This window comes from Pongo pygmaeus, chromosome 5 (assembly GCF_028885625.2).
Source record: "Pongo pygmaeus isolate AG05252 chromosome 5, NHGRI_mPonPyg2-v2.0_pri, whole genome shotgun sequence".
Classification (NCBI taxonomy): Eukaryota; Metazoa; Chordata; class Mammalia; order Primates; family Hominidae; genus Pongo; species Pongo pygmaeus.
In genome coordinates, this window is record NC_072378.2 from 20,163,464 (window position 1) to 20,180,398 (window position 16,935).

Here is a 16,935-nt window from a genome sequence, read left to right on the forward strand (position 1 = left end):
GTGAAACCCCGTCTCGACTAAAAATACAAAAATTAGCCAGGTGTGGTGGCACGCGCCTGTAGTCCCAGCTACTCGGGAGGCTGAGGCAGGAAAATCACTTGAACCCGGGAGGTGGAGGTTGCAGTGAGCCAAGATCGCACCACTGCACTCCAGCCTGGGCAACAGAGGGATACTCTGTCTCAAAAAAAAATAAAAAAAATAAAAGGAGCATCTGTGCTGGCCTCTTTCCTTCTTGGTCTGATGGCAGAGCCCCCTGCTACCACAGTAATACTGTGGTGGCACCGTCATACCCTGTCTGTAAACCACGTGGCTCTGCCAAGGCCAGAGTATTCCATTCCTAGACACTGGAATTGAACACAGTGAACCTAGGCCTGATATGAAACAAGTGTGCATGTCAAGTTCCTGACCCTCTGAAAAATGGACCACATCCCATCAGCATCACACAAATGTGGGAAGAGCTGACAAGTTGCAATTTGTAAGGAAGTTGGGAATGTGCTATACAGTTGCACCAACATTATGGTTAATCATTTACTATGTAATTGCTTCCAAAACCAAGTTTTGGAAAAGCCAAGCCTTTTCATCCTCTAGTTAAAAAATAAAAGCTTTTATAATCATTTTGTCATCATATGAAACATTTCCAAAACCCCTTCTTTCCAAATTAGAAAAATGGATTTCCTATTTCCTTTCTAGAAGAAGTGACACTATCCCCTTCAAGCAGGGCACTGAGAAGAGAGATGATAAGAATTTGAATTTTCAGAGCTCCTTTGGATTCTATGCTGAATGACTATAAAATGCAAAAGCAGGAAAAAATATTTTCCCTGGGAAACCAAAAATTTGTTATAAGTAACTACAAGATCATACAGCGAAAAGTTAAATTTCAATGTTTTTAAGGAGGAAAACTATTGTGCTAATAGTGATTAACCAAAAGGCTTTCTGAAGCTGAAATAAGGCACCTGCTTTTCAGAGAGGCCATCAGAAGCCATAAAAGGACAAATATCTTTTAAAAGTAATTCAGTCATTCATTCCATAAATATTTATTGAGCTCTTACTTGTGCCAGGTATTGTTCCCGGCTTGGAGGATACAACAGTGAAAGAGAGAGAGAAAAATCTTTGTTTTCATAGAACTTACATTGCAGCATTCCCAAAACGCAGAGCTAATCCTGAGTTTTCAGAAAGACCATGTGAAAAAGAGACCATGCAAAACAGATACCCAGGTATCTCAGTTGATTATCCAAGCATTTTGCCTCCAAGGTAGACTTAAACTGCTTCTGTACTTTGAAACCAAAACATCATCGTAAAAATATTTCTTTTTTAACAGTTTTAGTGTACACATAGAAAGTATACAATTTAACATATATATATATATTTGACATATATAGATACTCAGAAAACCATCAGCAGATTCAAGAAGGTGGAGACATCCATTGCCCCCCAGAAGTTTCCTCGTGCCTCTTTGTGATTCCTTTCACAGCTCCCTGCGCCATCCCAGTTAACATGTGAGCTTTTTGTCACTATAGATTAGTTTGCATTTTCTAGAATAGAATTTGTGTGGCTTCCTTCATTCAGCATATTTGTTTTGAGATTTATCCACATCGTTGCATATACCGATCTTTCATTATTTTCTTTTTCTTTTTTTTTCTTTTCTCTTTCTTTCTTTCTTTTTTTTTTTTTTTTTTGACAGAGGAGTCTCCCTCTGTTGCCCAGGCTGGAGTGTTGTAGCACAATCTTGGCTCACTGCAACCTCTGCCTCCTGGGTTCAAGTGATTCTCCTGCCTCAGCATCCCTGAGTAGCTGGGACTACAGGCGCGCACCACTATGCCCAGCTAATTTTTATTTTTTTATTTATTTTTTATTTTTAGTAGAGACAAGGTTTCACCATGTTGCCCAGGCTGGTCTTGAACTCTTGACCTCAGGCGATCTGCCCACCTCTGCCTCCCAAAGTTCTGGGATTACAGGTGTGAGCCACTACTCCCAGCCTTTTCATTATTTTCATTGTGTTGAACATTTGAGTTGCTTCCAGTTTTGGCCTGTCACAAATACAGCAGCCTAGTCATGACATATTCTCTTTCACCTGAGGCCCAATTTGCATTGATCTTTTTCATAAAGCCTTCTCTGAAGACTCCAGCCTTTGGGGTTCCCCATCCCTCCTGATATTCTAGATAAACTAAGATACACCACTTGTGGAAAATGGGTAAGGTACATCTTTACACTGGAAATATATTTCAAAGATCACAAAAAAAAAAAATCTCACCTTGCATTGTTCATTCCCAGTATCTTACCTGTGAATATTGGATACACTAGCAGTGACCATGATTGCATAGCACATTAACACCAGCACAAAAAGATGCACGGAGTACCTTTAAGACACAATAGGTAGGGGGAGGAGTAATGAATATATTTCATATTAACACACCTATTGGTCACCCAAACTGTGAATCCATCACTACCCCCGCCAAAAACACAAATGATCAATGATCAGTAACTCATGTTTATGTGAGAGAAAATAAACCAAATATTTTTATTCTATGTAATTAAGATGCTATATCTTAAAATGACACAAGGAAATCATGACACAGTTTGCCAACTGCAAGGCTAATAATGTCAGGAATCCATAAATGGAATGCTTACACTTTTTTTGCATATGCAATTGAGAGTCCAGAGAGATGAGTTCTTTAAGACTTTATTTTTTAAACTGGGCTTCCCCATATACCAAGACTTCTAGCTGGTGGCTGATTTAAAATACTCATCCTTTCTCAGATACTTGTTGAAGGAATAGGGGCAGAATTCTAGCATAATACCCGGAACAAATTCACAAAATTCCTGAAGGTGTACTTCTAAATATGTTGGTCTCCAAAGCTTCTTCCCTAACACCTTTCAGGGTATTTGCCCAGCTTACTAGTAGAGGAAAGTACAACTGACCAGCTTTCCCAGTTAAAGAATGATTCACATTCCCCAGGATCTGCACTAAACGCATTGTTCTACTCTGGTGAAATCCAGGACTTACACCCACATCTCCAGCAGTAATGCAAGAAATACACCAACATCTACAATAGTTAGGAAAGGTTCCTTTTGGGAAAAATTAAACCTTACAGCATCCCATTTACATGACTGGGAGGGATCTGTAGAAGTCTAATTTTAAGAAAAAATGGGCTGGGCACGGTGGCTCATGCCTGTAATCCTAACACTTTGGGAGGCCAAGGCAGATGGATCACCTGAGCTCAGGAGTTTGCGACCAGCCTGGGCAACACGCTGAAACCCCATCTCTCCTAAAAAAACTACAAAAAAAATTACCTGGGCATGATGATGTGCACCTGTAATCCCAGCTACTCAGGAGGCTGAGGCAGGAGAATCATTTGAACCCAGGAGGCGGAGGTTGCAGTGAGCCAAGATCGTGCCACTGCACTCCAGCCTGGGCAACAGAGAGGGCAATTAAAAAAAAAATTTTTAATTAAAAAAAAAAAAGAAAAAGTGAACTATACTGACTTCCAATGGATGGTCAGTTTATTGGCTCTTACAGTAAATGGAGATTCCAGGTTCTTACAGTAAATGGAGATTCCTGCAATGTCCTCATTATCCTACTATAAGGTATTTACAATATAAAATTTTACAATACATATTTTATAATACCATCTATTTCTTGCTTTAGTGCAATTCCAAAGACATTGCCACAAAACATCCAAATGACCAATATTAGAATATATGAGACTCATACTCACCAGCCGAAACAAAAGATGACAACATAGATGCCAAAAATAGTGGCAACCACATGCCGGACATCAGAGCTAGTTGTACCAGGACGTAAGTAGATGCGAAACCAGAAAGCAGCAAACAGAGCAACAAGCTGGCATACCACAAAATTCACCTGTGGCAGGAGAAGAGAAAATAAAAACCTTTATTGTTTCACCTTTGTGTGAATTTCCTCTTGGTTTTGTTTGTTTGTTTGTTTTGTTTTGAGATGGAGTCTCGTTCTGTCGCCCAGGCTGGAGTGCAGTGGTGCAAACTCAGCTCACTGCAAGCTCCGCCTCCCGGGTTCACATCATTCTCCTGCCTCAGCCTCCCAAGTAGCTGGGACTACAGGTGCCTGCCACTACGCACGGCTAATTTTTTTTGTATTTTTAGTAGAGACGGGGTTTCACCGTGTTAGCAAGGATGGTCTCGATCTCCTGACCTCGTGATCCGCCTGCCTTGGCCTCCCAAAGTGCTGGGATTACAGGCGTGAGCCACCGCGCCCAGCCTTGCTCTTGATTTTTGCAGATTTCCACATCAAGAGGCTTCTCAGACTTGGATTTGTTCTTTCTCCCCAATTGATTGATTGGAAGAGGAAACGAATATAACAGAACAAAGTAACTATAGCCTCGTGTGGTATAAGATGTGACAAACCCGACAGTTTCTTCTCTAACCTTTAAGACTGTCCAAGGTTGCTTTCCCATGCACAAGCAGGGGGCTTTTCATGGAAACAGCCTAAGCTAACTGTGAGCTCTGTTTAGTGGGTCTCTTCTCGCCCCCAGCAGGACCCTAAGACAAAGAAGGTATTCTTTTAGAGATGCAAAGTTTGACAAAAGAGCTCCCTTATTTGGTACCTGGGAAATCAAATTGTTCTCCAAAGTGATCACCAGTTGTTTTCTGACTCTGCGAGTGACTCACATTCCCTGATACTGGTACTAAACCCATTGTTCTACTCTAGCAAAATGCAGGACTTACAACAATGTCTCATTTTAAACTGGCATCCAATAAGCAAGAGCATTTCTCAAATTCAAGGTGTGACACTGAAGATCTACAAATAGTGACACAGCCCTGCATTCAACATCCAGTGCCAAGCCTGTCCAGTTATGCAGGGTAGACACCAAATTTCCTTAGAAAAATCTCAGTGGTCTACCTCTTGAGAATATTGTGCCTAAAAGAAAACATTTAAACATTTTCTGAAATCTATAGAAAAGGTCAGCTGATTTTAAAAAACAATAAGCAAACATGTACCTTTGCAATTTATATTTACCCAAATCAAGTTCCAAATACCTTAAATGGTTTAACCATTCACTAAAACCAGAAAAGTAACTTAAACTCTTCAAAGTATTCAAAACTGAAACCTCAGTATGAATTCACTTTTAGAAGGCACTTAATTGAAATGAGACCGAAGATAGAGACACAACTTCAGCATCGGTATTTCATGCTTCAATGAACTGCTGCTGATAACAAAACTCATTAGGGCTGAGCTGGGAGGTAGGGTGCCTCAGCTCCATTTGAGCTCATTTTGTTTGCCCCATGAAAAACAATACTTTGGACCCTTTGTAACTCGTAGAAAATATTGCTTTCAGAAAATGTTTGTTTTGGTTTTTTTAAAGTTGACTGTTGGCCGGGCGCGGTGGCTCATGCCTGTAATCCCAGCACTTTGGGAAGCCAAGGCAGGCAGGTCACCTGAGGTCAGGAGTTTGAGACCAGACTGGCCAAACATGGTAAAACCCTTTCTGCTGAAAATACAAAAATTAGCTGAGCTTGGTGGCGGGTGCCTGTAATCCCAGCTACCTGGGAGGCTGAAGCAGGAGAATCGCTTGAACCCGGGAGGCAGAGGTTGCAGTGAGCTGAGATTGCACCACTGCACTCCAGCCTGGGCAACAGAGCAAGACTTCATCTCAAAATAAAAATAAAATAAAATAAGATAAAAAATAAAATTAAAAAGTTGACATTATTGAATTTCACCTTTCCAAAAAACCTGTTCTCACCATTGCCCACCTTCACTTTCTATCTTGAAAGACAGAGAAGCGACTTGTGAGCCTGTCCTGCATGATTTGGTCATATCTTTTCATCTAGGCTGAATGAACAGCCAATGAACACACACAAACACAAAATGTATATAGAAAAAGAATCACCTTAGCAAGGTTCAAGACTCACATTCCCTAAGACTGGTACTAAACCCATTGTTCTACTGTAGCAAAATGCGGGACTTACATCAATGTCTCATTTTAAACTGGCATCCAATAAACAAGAGCATTCCTCAAATTCAAGGTGTGACACTGAAGATCTATAAATGGTGACACAGCCCTGCATTCAACATCCAATGGCAACTGGAAAGTCCAAAAGTTATCATAGGTGACAGATCACATGTTCTTTCATTCTCACAGCCCAGCCTGCAGCCACAACAGAACTCAGGAAAGTGGCCACAGGGAAATTTCCTGCATTCTTTTTGATTTGGCCAGAATTATTGAGCATGTGCACATAAGGAATGATTTGGAGGATGGAGCGTGGTTCTCACGAGTGTAGTCCCCCGACCAACAGCATCCACGTCCCCTTGGAAACTTGTTAGAAATGCACACTCTTGGGGCCCACGCTAGACCTACTGAATAAGACATTTCCTAGGCAGGATCTGGCAATTTTTGTTCTAACCACCCCCAACACCCAGTTGATTTTGATGCACACTCAAGTTTGAGAACCACAGGGATAGAAGAGAAATAAGGCATGTTCCCTGCCTTCAAGGATCTTATCATCTAACTGGGGAAACAACACAATTAACCTAAAAGTAATTGTGAAATAACAGTAAGACACTGTCTCTACCCTCAAATCAAGAAAAGAAGACTTACATGCTCTGGGCTTCGATTCCCTTATTTCTAAAATGTGTGCTTTGGGGGAATTGGTGTCTAATGTCTCTTCCAGGTCTAATGGTCTCTGATTCTATATCTAACCTGTGTTTAAAAAGAAAATTAATTGGGAGGCCAATAGGCTGAGATGGCTCCAGGGCCTTGGGTTCCCACATAAGCAAGCCAAAACCTAATTCAGAGGGAATAGTCATAGCCCAGAAAAACAAGCTTAACCAATCGGAAACTACCAACTAAGCGCCAACTGGAGGCTTCACCAATCAGAAACTACGTACTAAACTTTAACTAGAGACTTTACCAATCATGAACCACCAAATAACCTCTAAGTAAGGGCTATCCACTTTAACTCATCAAATATTTTCTTGGGTTTTGCTTCTTTGAACACCTTATGGAAGTTTTCCCCAATCCCTTTTGGTGGAGCCCAAAGTGCTTGCAGTCTGGTGTTGCCTGACTCATGAACCACTGGATGTTCAAATAAATGCTTTAAAATTTTAGGGCCGGGCGCGGTGACTCACGCCTGTAATCCCAGCACTTTGGGAGGCCGAGGCGGGCGGATCACAAGGTCAGAAAATCGAGACCATCCTAGCTAACATGGTGAAACCCCATCTCTACTAAAAAAAATACAAAAAATTAGCCGGGCGTGGTGGTGGGTGCCTGTAGTCCCAGCTACTCGGCAGGCTGAGGCAGGAGAATGGTGCGAACCTGGGAGGCAGAGCTTGCAGTGAGCCGAGATCACGCCACTGCACGCCAGCCTGGGCGACAGGGCGAGACTCCCTCTCAAAAAAAAAAAAAAAAAAAAATTAATGTGCATAAGTTTATCTTTTTACACCAGAATCCTTTCCTTGACTGTTCATGGTAAATGCCTAAACTCAAGACTTCATCATGGATTAAAAGCTGCCCTGTATGTACAGACTCAACCTGCTCCACCACTCTCTCCCCAAGAGGGAATCCTGGATGGCCAGCGGAGTGCTCCACAGCAAACTGCTCTAAAGCAAAAGTAGAAACACACAACACCACCACGTAGTTCTAGCAGGAGGGTTCTAGCAGATATAGGATTGCTTTTCAGTGACCACACATGTACATCTTATAAGGTACAGGCTGAACCAGACTGAGATACCACTTCACAGCTGTTAGTATGGCTATTATATATTTTTATAAACCAAACAGAAAATAGTATTCACAGAGATGTGAAATCATTTGAACCCACGTGCACTGCTAATGGGAATGTGAAATGGTGCAGCCAGTATGGAAGACAGTATGGAAGTTCTTTGATATGCTAAACATAGAATTACTATATGATCCAGCAATCCCACTTCTAGGAATGAGCCCCAAATAACTGAAAGCAGGGTTTTTAAGAGATATTTGTACACACATATTCATAGCAATATTATCACAATAGCCAAAATGTGGAAGCTACCCAAATCAATGGATGAATAAACAAAATGTGGTATACACACATAATGGACTATTCAGCCTTAAAACAGAAGGAAATTCTGATACATGCTACAACATGTATGGACTTTCAACGCATTATGCTAAGTGAAACAAGCCAATCACAAGGTACAAATATGGACAAGTATGCTTCCACTTATATGAGATTAACCTAGAGTACTCAAATGCAGAGACAGACAGTAGAATGGTGGTTGCCAGATGAAAGAAAGTAATAGAGTTATTGTTTAATGGGTATGGAGTTTCTGTTTTGCAAGATAAAAAGAATTCTGGAGATGGATGGTGGGGATGGTTACACAACAATGTAAATGTACTCAATGTTACTAAACTGTATGCTTAAAATGGTTAACATAGTAAATTTTGTGTTATGTACGGTTTGCCACAATTTTTTAAAAATGGTCCAGGATGGAGTGTGATGTGAATTTCTTTGTGTTGGCTGGCTCATATCTACACTGGTGGCTCGTGGAGAATATAACCATCTCTGCAGCCAAGTGCGGCTAGCTCCTATCACAATTCATACAGGCACAGAGTTCGATTTTTGTTCCTTTCCTCTATAAAGGGTCAACAAAATCAGAGGCCTGATCTTTTAGACATACATCCTGGAATTGTTTTTGATTTGATGATAGATGGGATCTGCTTCAAATAATCTAATGGGATCTAATGGGGATGTGAATGGGGTGAGTAGAGATCAATAGTTCTCAACTGAGTCTGATGTGCTCCCACGGGGACATTTCTGGTTGCCATAACTAGAAGAAGGAGTGAGTGTACCACTGGCATCTAGTGGACAGGGATCAGTGATGTTGTTAAACATCCTAAAAGGAACAGCAGAGTCTCCCACAACAAAAAAATTTCCAGCCCAAATTTTCAGTAAGTGCTGAAGTTAAGAAACTCTGGTGGAACAGTTAGATGAACCAGATTGGGTATGGGTTGGAAAGTGTTGAAGCTGAGTGTCGGGCACACGAAAGTTCATTCTACTAATCATTCCACTTTGACGTATGTTTGAAATTTTCTTAACAAAGCCTTTTTTTAAAAAAATTACAAAACTCTGGAAAGCAAATTACTGGCCTAAGATGATACCGATTTTAAATCCCAGTGATTCCAAGCACTTGAAACTGAAAAGTTCTTTTTATCCACATCAGAGAAACACCTAAGTTAGGGAGGTAATATACATAAGTTAAGAAACAAACTAAAACAAAAAGTGAGATGTCTTAAATAGGAGAAGAACCACCTTTTATGAAATGATCAAACACCCATTAAGAAATGAACCAAATCGGCCGGGCGTGGTGGCTCATGCCTGTAATCCCAGCACTTTGGGAGGCTGAGGCGGGCGGATCACGAGGTCAGGAGATCGAGACCATCCTGGCTACCATGGTGAAACCCTGTCTCTACTAAAAATACAAAAACAAAATTAGCCAGGCATGGTAGTGGGCACCTGTAGTCCCAGCTACTCAGGAGGCTGAGGCGGGAGAATGGTGTGAACCCAGGAGGCAGAGCTTGCAGTGAGCCAAGATCACACCACTGCGCTCCAGCCTGGGTGACAGAGAGAGACTCCATCTCAAAAAAAAAAAAAAAAAAAAAAAGAACCAAATCATAACAAATACAAGAGAAAAAGGCCTGTCTTCAGTAATGATTAACTAATTGTGATCTCCCACCGTGTGACCAACAACACAGCAAGTGGTTATGAGCAAAAAGTCAACACAGAGTCAGGCTCCCTGGCCACAAGACCTAGACCCACCACTTAGTGGAGAGTTACAAAAGCTCACTTTGTCTTGGTCCTCGTTGATAAAAGGGAGGTAATAATAGTAGTGCTACTTCACAGGATTGTTGTAAGGTCTAAACAAGTCAAAAATGTAAGGTCACTAAAAACAGTTCCTTGCACTAATAAGCACTTGCTATTAATATTATTCTACATCCACTAAATTAACACTTGCATACATTGTGCATAGAATAAATGCATTAACTGGTAACTACTGCTGAGCTGTTAAGACCTTGCTTCCCCAGCCTCCTCCCTGCTTGCCTTCTACCATCTCCTTTTCCACCCAACATTTAGACAGCAGCCTAAGTCTTTTGCGTCCTTTCTTCCATAGGGAGAGGCAACATAGCCTAGGACAAAGAATCAATCTCTGGGTTGCCAGCTCCTAAGCCAAATTCTTTGGGTTTTTTGTTTTGATGTGTGTGGTTGTTTTGTTTTATTTTGTTTTGTTTGTTTTGTTTTGTTTTTTGAGACAGGGTCTCGCTCTGTCACCCAGGCTGGAGTGCAGTGATGCGATCTCGGCTCACTGCAGACTCAACCTCCCAGGCCCAAGCCATCCTACCACCTCAGCCTCCTGAATAGCTGGGACTATACGTGTGCACCACCATGCCCAGCTAATTTTTTGTTTTTTTAGTTTTGTAGACAGGTTTCACCATGTTGCCCACGCTGGCCTTGAACTCCTGGGCTCAAGCAATCTGCCTACCTTGGCTTCCCATAGTGCTGGGATTATAGGCATAAGCCACCACACCTGGCCTCTAAGTCAAGTTTTATAAACCTGAAGTAGACACAAATCTGAAAGTCAAATCAGTTTCCAGAAATTAGGGAAAAATCTTTTTTTCTTTTTAATTCTAAATGTTTGGCTTCATAAATCAAAAGCAAAGCTGAAGAAATTAACAAAAAGAGTTTCTGCCGTAATTATGGAGGGAAGGAAAGCCTGGAATGATGGAAGGGCTAGTTTTCTGCACAAAAGGAGACAGCAAGCTTGGTTCACGGGTTGGAGGAGGGATGTCGCCAGTTTCAGTGGGGACAGAACGGGCCCTTAGATACATGTGTGAAGACTCACATGACACATGAGCACAAAGGTGCTGAAACCATAGAAACTGATGGGCTCCCTCAAGAAGTCTAGGATGATGGAGGTATCCCAGTTGAAGAGACAGTTGCCTGGCTTCTCGGAGTGCAGCCAAGGTAGGTGGCCAGCCCTGCAGGGAAGTGCTGCTTCTGAGAGGCTGAGTGGCTGTCAAGGTACACAGACCTGGGTACTTCACAGCCTCTCTCCCAGGCTCTGGGAACAACCTAGGGGCAGGATGAGAGCTGGCGGACCTGAGGCGGTCTTGAAATTGGACGGAGGAGACCATCAAGTATGAACCATCCACTTGGAGCCATAGAAGGAGCTGCAGGGAGCAGCAGATACAACAAGAGGCCAACGCCAGGACTACAAGGATGTGCTCCACCAGAGCAGAGGCCAGCCAGGCCCCAATAGCAGGACCAGCTGCCCTTGCCAAGGCCAGGAAGGACTGTAAACTCCTCAGGGCTTAGTTCCTCCCCAGGTGAAGAGGTGCACAAGCCTTCAATGTAACCAGACCTACACTGGAATGGGTTGCCTAAAACTGCCCATGTAGCGTGAAAGCTACATTAACTTTAGTTGGGAGAAGCTTAAAAGTTACATTTGTAGCATCCTGGGTCCGTGGCTGTACATTTCAAACCCACTATTATTGCCCTTATGGGAAATATGCACAAAAATTCTATATGAAAAATATTCATCTCAGCGTGATTTCAAGTAGCAAAAGAAGAAGGAATTTAAAAGTTCAACAATTAGTAAAGACACTGGTTAGCACAGGAAGCATAAAGGACATGCCCTGCATCACTGTCCTTTTTTTGTGTCATATGGTAGTGTTTGCTATAAGCCATAACTTCTGACTGATTCTTGGAAATTCATTCATTGGGTAATAAAAAGCTAAATGCTGAAAAAATATTGAGGCATTATTTGCAAGACAAAATGATGTAAAAGCAACCTAAATAGAGGACAACAGAAGGACAGTAATCAATGGTAAACTCATTCAATAGAAAAGTATGCCATCATTAAAAACAGGCATTATAGGCTGGGCACAATGACTCATGCCTACAATCCCAGCACTCCGGGAGGCTGAGGTGAGAGGACTGCTTGACACCAGGAGTTTGAGACCAGCCTGAACAACACAGCAAGAACCCCATCCCCCAAAAAAAATAAAAAATAAAAAAATTAGCTGGGCATAATAGTGAAAGCCTGTAATCCTAGTTACTCAGGAGGCTGAGGCAGGAGGATTGCTTAAGCCTGCAGTTCAAGGTTATGGAGAGCTATGATCAAGCCACTGCACTCCAGCCTGGACAACAGAGTGAGACCTTGTTTCTTTAATTTAAAAAATGGGCAGTTTATAAAGTACCTGCCATAAAATGAAAAACATTTGAGATAACTAATAAGAAAATATAAAAGTATATGTATATTTACCACTATGTAAAAAAGGTAGCATATAGAAAATGTTGCAAAAATAACGTGTAAAATGGAATACGACTATTTTATAACGATGGCAGGAATCTAGGCAAATTTTTTTCTAAATTATTTTCATCATTTGGAAAGGTAAAATTACATGTAGAATTGACCACACATTCCCTGCACTACTTATGCATACTCACATACACAAACTGTGATACTCTAAGAAACTCATAATGCTTATAACTGGTATCCCCAAAATATCCTCATTTAATACTACTTACTCTATCCTCAGTGTTGCAATTATTAGCACCCACTACAAATACAGTTTAGGGAGCAGTTGGGCATAAATGGAAGATGTTACACGTAAAAAAAACTCATCTTAAAGAAAAAAGACACTTTTTATAGACAGCAAAAGAAACAATGTATAACAGTTAACAGTAACAAAAGTAACAGTCAAGAGTAACAACGTGGGTGGCCAAAGAAAATGAAAACATGAGCCAGCTCCCAGTGGCTCATGCCTGTAATCCCAGAACTTTGGGAGGCCAAGGTGCGCGGATCAGCTGAGGTCAGGAGTTTGAGCCAGCCTGGCCAACGTGGTGAAACCCTGTCTCTACTAAAAACACAAAAATTAGCCAGGCGTGGTGGCATGCACCTGTAATCCCAGCTACTCGGGAGGCTGAGGCAGGAGAATCACTGGAACCCGGCAGACAGAGGTTACAGTGAGGCAAGATCATATCACTGCACTCCAGCCTGGGTGACAGAGCAAGACTCTGGCTCAAAAAAAAGAAAAAAAAAGGAAGAAAATGAAAATATGTACCATGATTACTGGCCTAAAAACAACCACATTAACCAACAGAATAGGACAGAGAGTCCACAAATAAGCCTACTCTTCTATGTCCGCTGATTTTTGACGAGGGTGTGAAGAACACACAATGTGAAGAGGATGGTCTCTTCAATAAATGGTGTCAGGAAAACCGTATAACCACATACAGAAGAATGAAAATGGACTTTTATCTCATCCTTTATATAAGAATCAACTCAAAATGGATTAAAGGCTGAAATGTAAGACCTGAAACTATAAAACTGCTAGAAGAAAACATAGGAGAAAACTACATGACACACGACACTGGGCAGTGATCTCTTGAATTTAACCCCAAAAGCACAGGCAACAAAAGCAAAAATAGGTAAATGAAAGCACACCAAACTAAAACAGCTTCTGTGCAACAAAGGAAAAAATGAACAGAATAAAGAGACAACCCACAGATTGGGAGGAAATATTTGCAAATTATAAGGGGCTCATATTCAAAATATACAAAGAATTCTAACTGCTTAAATAACAAGAAAATAAATAATTCTAATTACCAATGGGCAAAGGATCTGAATAGACCTTTCTCAAAAGAAGACATACAAATGGCCAGCAGATATGTGCAGAAATGCTCAACATCTCTAATCATCAGAAACATGCACATTAAAACCACAATGAGACAACACCTCACATGTGTTAGAATGATGATTATCAAAAAGATGAAAGATAACAAGTGCTTGGAGAGCTTGTGGAGAAAAGAGAATGCTTGCACACTGTCAGGAGAAATGTAAGTCAGTACAGCCATTATGGAAAACGGTATGGAAGTTCCTCAAAAAACTAAAACTAGAATTTGCCACATGATCCAGCAATCACACTTTTGGGTGTATGTCCGAAGAAACTGAAATCAGTATGTTGAAGAAACATCTGCACTCCCACGCTCACTGCAATTCTAATTCAGGGGTCCCCAATCCCCCGGCCACAGACCAGTACTGGTCCATGGCCTGTTAGGAACCAGGCCACACAGCAGAAGGTGAGTGGCAGGTGACCGAGAGAAGCTTCATCTGTATTCACACCACTCCCCATCGCCTGCATTACCATCTGAACTCCACCTCCTGTCAGATCAGCAGCAGCATTAGATTCTCATAGGAGTGCAAACCCTATGAGAACTATAGCCAAGATACGGAAGCAACCTAAGTGCGATCAAGGGATGAATAGATTTTTAAAATGTAGTATAGATGCACAATGGAATACTATTCAGTCTTTAAAAAGCAGGAAGTTCTGTCATTTGCGACAACATGATACACTCAGAAGACATTGTGTTAAATGACATAAGCCGGGCACAGAGAGACAAATACCGTATGATCTTAAATGCATGTGGAATCTAAAAAGTCGAAAAAGCAGAGTTTAACAGTGGTTACCAGAGGCCGGGGGTGGAAGGAAGTAGAGGAAGAAAGGGGAGACATTGATCAATGGGTACAAAGTTACTGTTTGAGGTGATAGGTTATGTTAATTAGCCTGATTTGATCTTTCCACAATATACACATGTATCAAAACATCACATTGTACCCTATAAACATATACATTATTTGTCAATTAAAAATGAAATAAAACTTATGAAACATATGTATCATGATGTTCCTTAATAAACCCTTCACATTTAAAAGGAATATATGCAAAGTTTACTTTTCTACTGATCCACTCCCTCCAGAGCAGCAAATAAAGTGGCATTTCCATTCATGACATCCAGCAATGTGCTCTCAACAATTAAAGTATTGTGTGGGCCTTTATGCATGAGGGGACAGTAGAGCACAGCTATTTTGATCAGATTCTTATAAACAAGCAAGACTGACATAGCTCAGATTCAGCAAAAGCTCAATTTCCACAGCTCTTGCGAGATTTCAAAGTCACTGCAAGGAAATAAAACACATGCCCAAGTGTTTGACTTCTTATTTCATCAAACCACAATCAAACTGTGCTGCAATTTTCAAATGCAAGTCTTAAATCTACTCTAATGTGCTGCTAGAAAGACATTATTTGGGGATTTCTGTTCCACGGCCTTCATACTCTTCCAACAAAACAACACACTTTGCCAGGAGTTAAAAACACTGCCTTTCTCCTAACCAAGGGATGCAAACAGGCGATGTTTAACAAATAGCAAATACTAATGGTCCAAAAGTATTTCCCCTACTGCAGTGATTTACCAGTGGCTCACCAATGAGCAACAGGCAACTGTCCAGGCCTGCAATGTCGAGTGTAACAAACTAAAAAGCTTCTGTACAACAAAGGAAAAAATTAACAGAGTGAAGAGACAACCCACAGATTGGGAGAAAATATTTGCAAATCATAAGGGGCTCATATTCAAAATATGCAAAGAACTCCAACTGCTTAATAACAAGAAAATAAACACTCGGCAACACTGCCTTATACGCTCCAAGGCAAAACCAATCAAGTTAAACAATTCCTTATTTAATGGCAAGCCATTCTTCCATCACAAACAGTACTCTTTTGCATTGCCCCCTACAAATAAATGTAGCTGGGAAAGAGTTCTAAAAATGCTATTCCTTCCTGTACCACAGAACAAAAAGTGACTGTAGAATACCCTTGATTTACTTTACACTTTCAAAGGGATCCTTTGTTACACTTTCATTCCACACTCCTCAGAATGTCAGCAGGAAGTATTTTTAAATCTCTAAAGAGCCTTCTTTTTCCCAGTTTGTGGATAAGCAAATATTATTTAAGATTGATAATCAATGTACACAATTTATAGCCCAAAAGACCTCTAATTCAGGGGTTCCCAACAACCTCCCCGGCCACAGACCAGTACTGGTCCATGGCCTGTTAAGAACCAGGCCACATAGCAGAAGGTGAGTGGCAGGTGACTGAGAGAAACTTCACCTGTATTTACAGTCACTCCCCATCGCTTGCATTACCACATGAACTCCACCTCCTGTCAGATGAGCAGCAGCATTAGATTCTCATAGGAGTGCAAACCCTATGGTGAACCATGCATGCCAGGGATGTAGGCTGCCAGTCCTTATAAGAATCAAATGCCTTACAATCTGTCACTGTCTCCCATCACTTCCAGATGGGATCATCTAGTTGCAGGAAAACAAGCTCAGGGCTCCCTCTGATTCTACATTATCGTGAGTTGTATAATTATTTCATTATATATTACAATGTAATAAGAATAGAAATAAAGTGCACAATAAATGTAATGAGCTTGAATCATCCTGAAACCATCCCCATTCCCCAACCCAACTCCATGGAAAAAATTGTCTTCCACAAAACCAGTCCCTGGTGCCAAAAGGGTTGGGGGCCACTGCTCTAATTGATATGGTGTCTCATCATAACAATAAATGCCATTTATCCAGTGCCTACCATGTGTTGGGCACAGTGATAAACCTTCCATAGATGACTCCATTGCAGCCTTCCCACACCTTGGGAAATAGCTCACTCCCACTTTACACAGGAGGAAAGTGAAGAACAAAACGGTTAAGCACATGGCGCAAGTCACAAAGTCAGGGAGTGGTAGGGCCAGGGTTTCAAACGAAGTCCGAGTTCTCTCGTGGTATATTCCCCTGTTTCAATTTAACTCCCAACATTCTCCCCAGAAATAATAGCACTCAGGGAGAACTTAGTAGTGGCCTGTATTCATTTTCTAGGGTTACCATGACAAAATACCAAAAACTGGAGGGTGGGGTGGGGGGCAATTTAAACAACAGAAATTTATTTTCTCACAGTTCAGGAAGCTGGTATCTGAGATCAAGGGTGTCAGCAGGGTTGGTTTCTTCTGAGACCTCTGTCCTTGGCTCCAGATGGCCGTCTTCTCCCTGTGTCTTCCCTGTGTGTGTGTCTGTGTCCTAATCTCTTC

At 41.3% G+C, this 16,935-nt stretch overlaps 1 protein-coding gene across 3 annotated transcripts in view; it reads right to left on the reverse strand.

Moving 5' to 3' along the window:
• MBOAT1 (membrane bound O-acyltransferase domain containing 1) overlaps positions 1–16,935 on the reverse strand; it is a 115,157-nt gene that overhangs the window by 47,837 nt on the left and 50,385 nt on the right. For all 3 annotated transcript variants that reach the window (XM_054491753.2, XM_054491755.2, XM_054491754.2), the window contains 2 exons: positions 3,717–3,862; positions 2,280–2,357 (listed from right to left, as the gene is read on the reverse strand). In XM_054491753.2, coding sequence (XP_054347728.1) covers positions 2,280–2,357; positions 3,717–3,862 — 224 coding nt within the window. The remainder of the gene's footprint in view (positions 1–2,279; positions 2,358–3,716; positions 3,863–16,935) is intronic.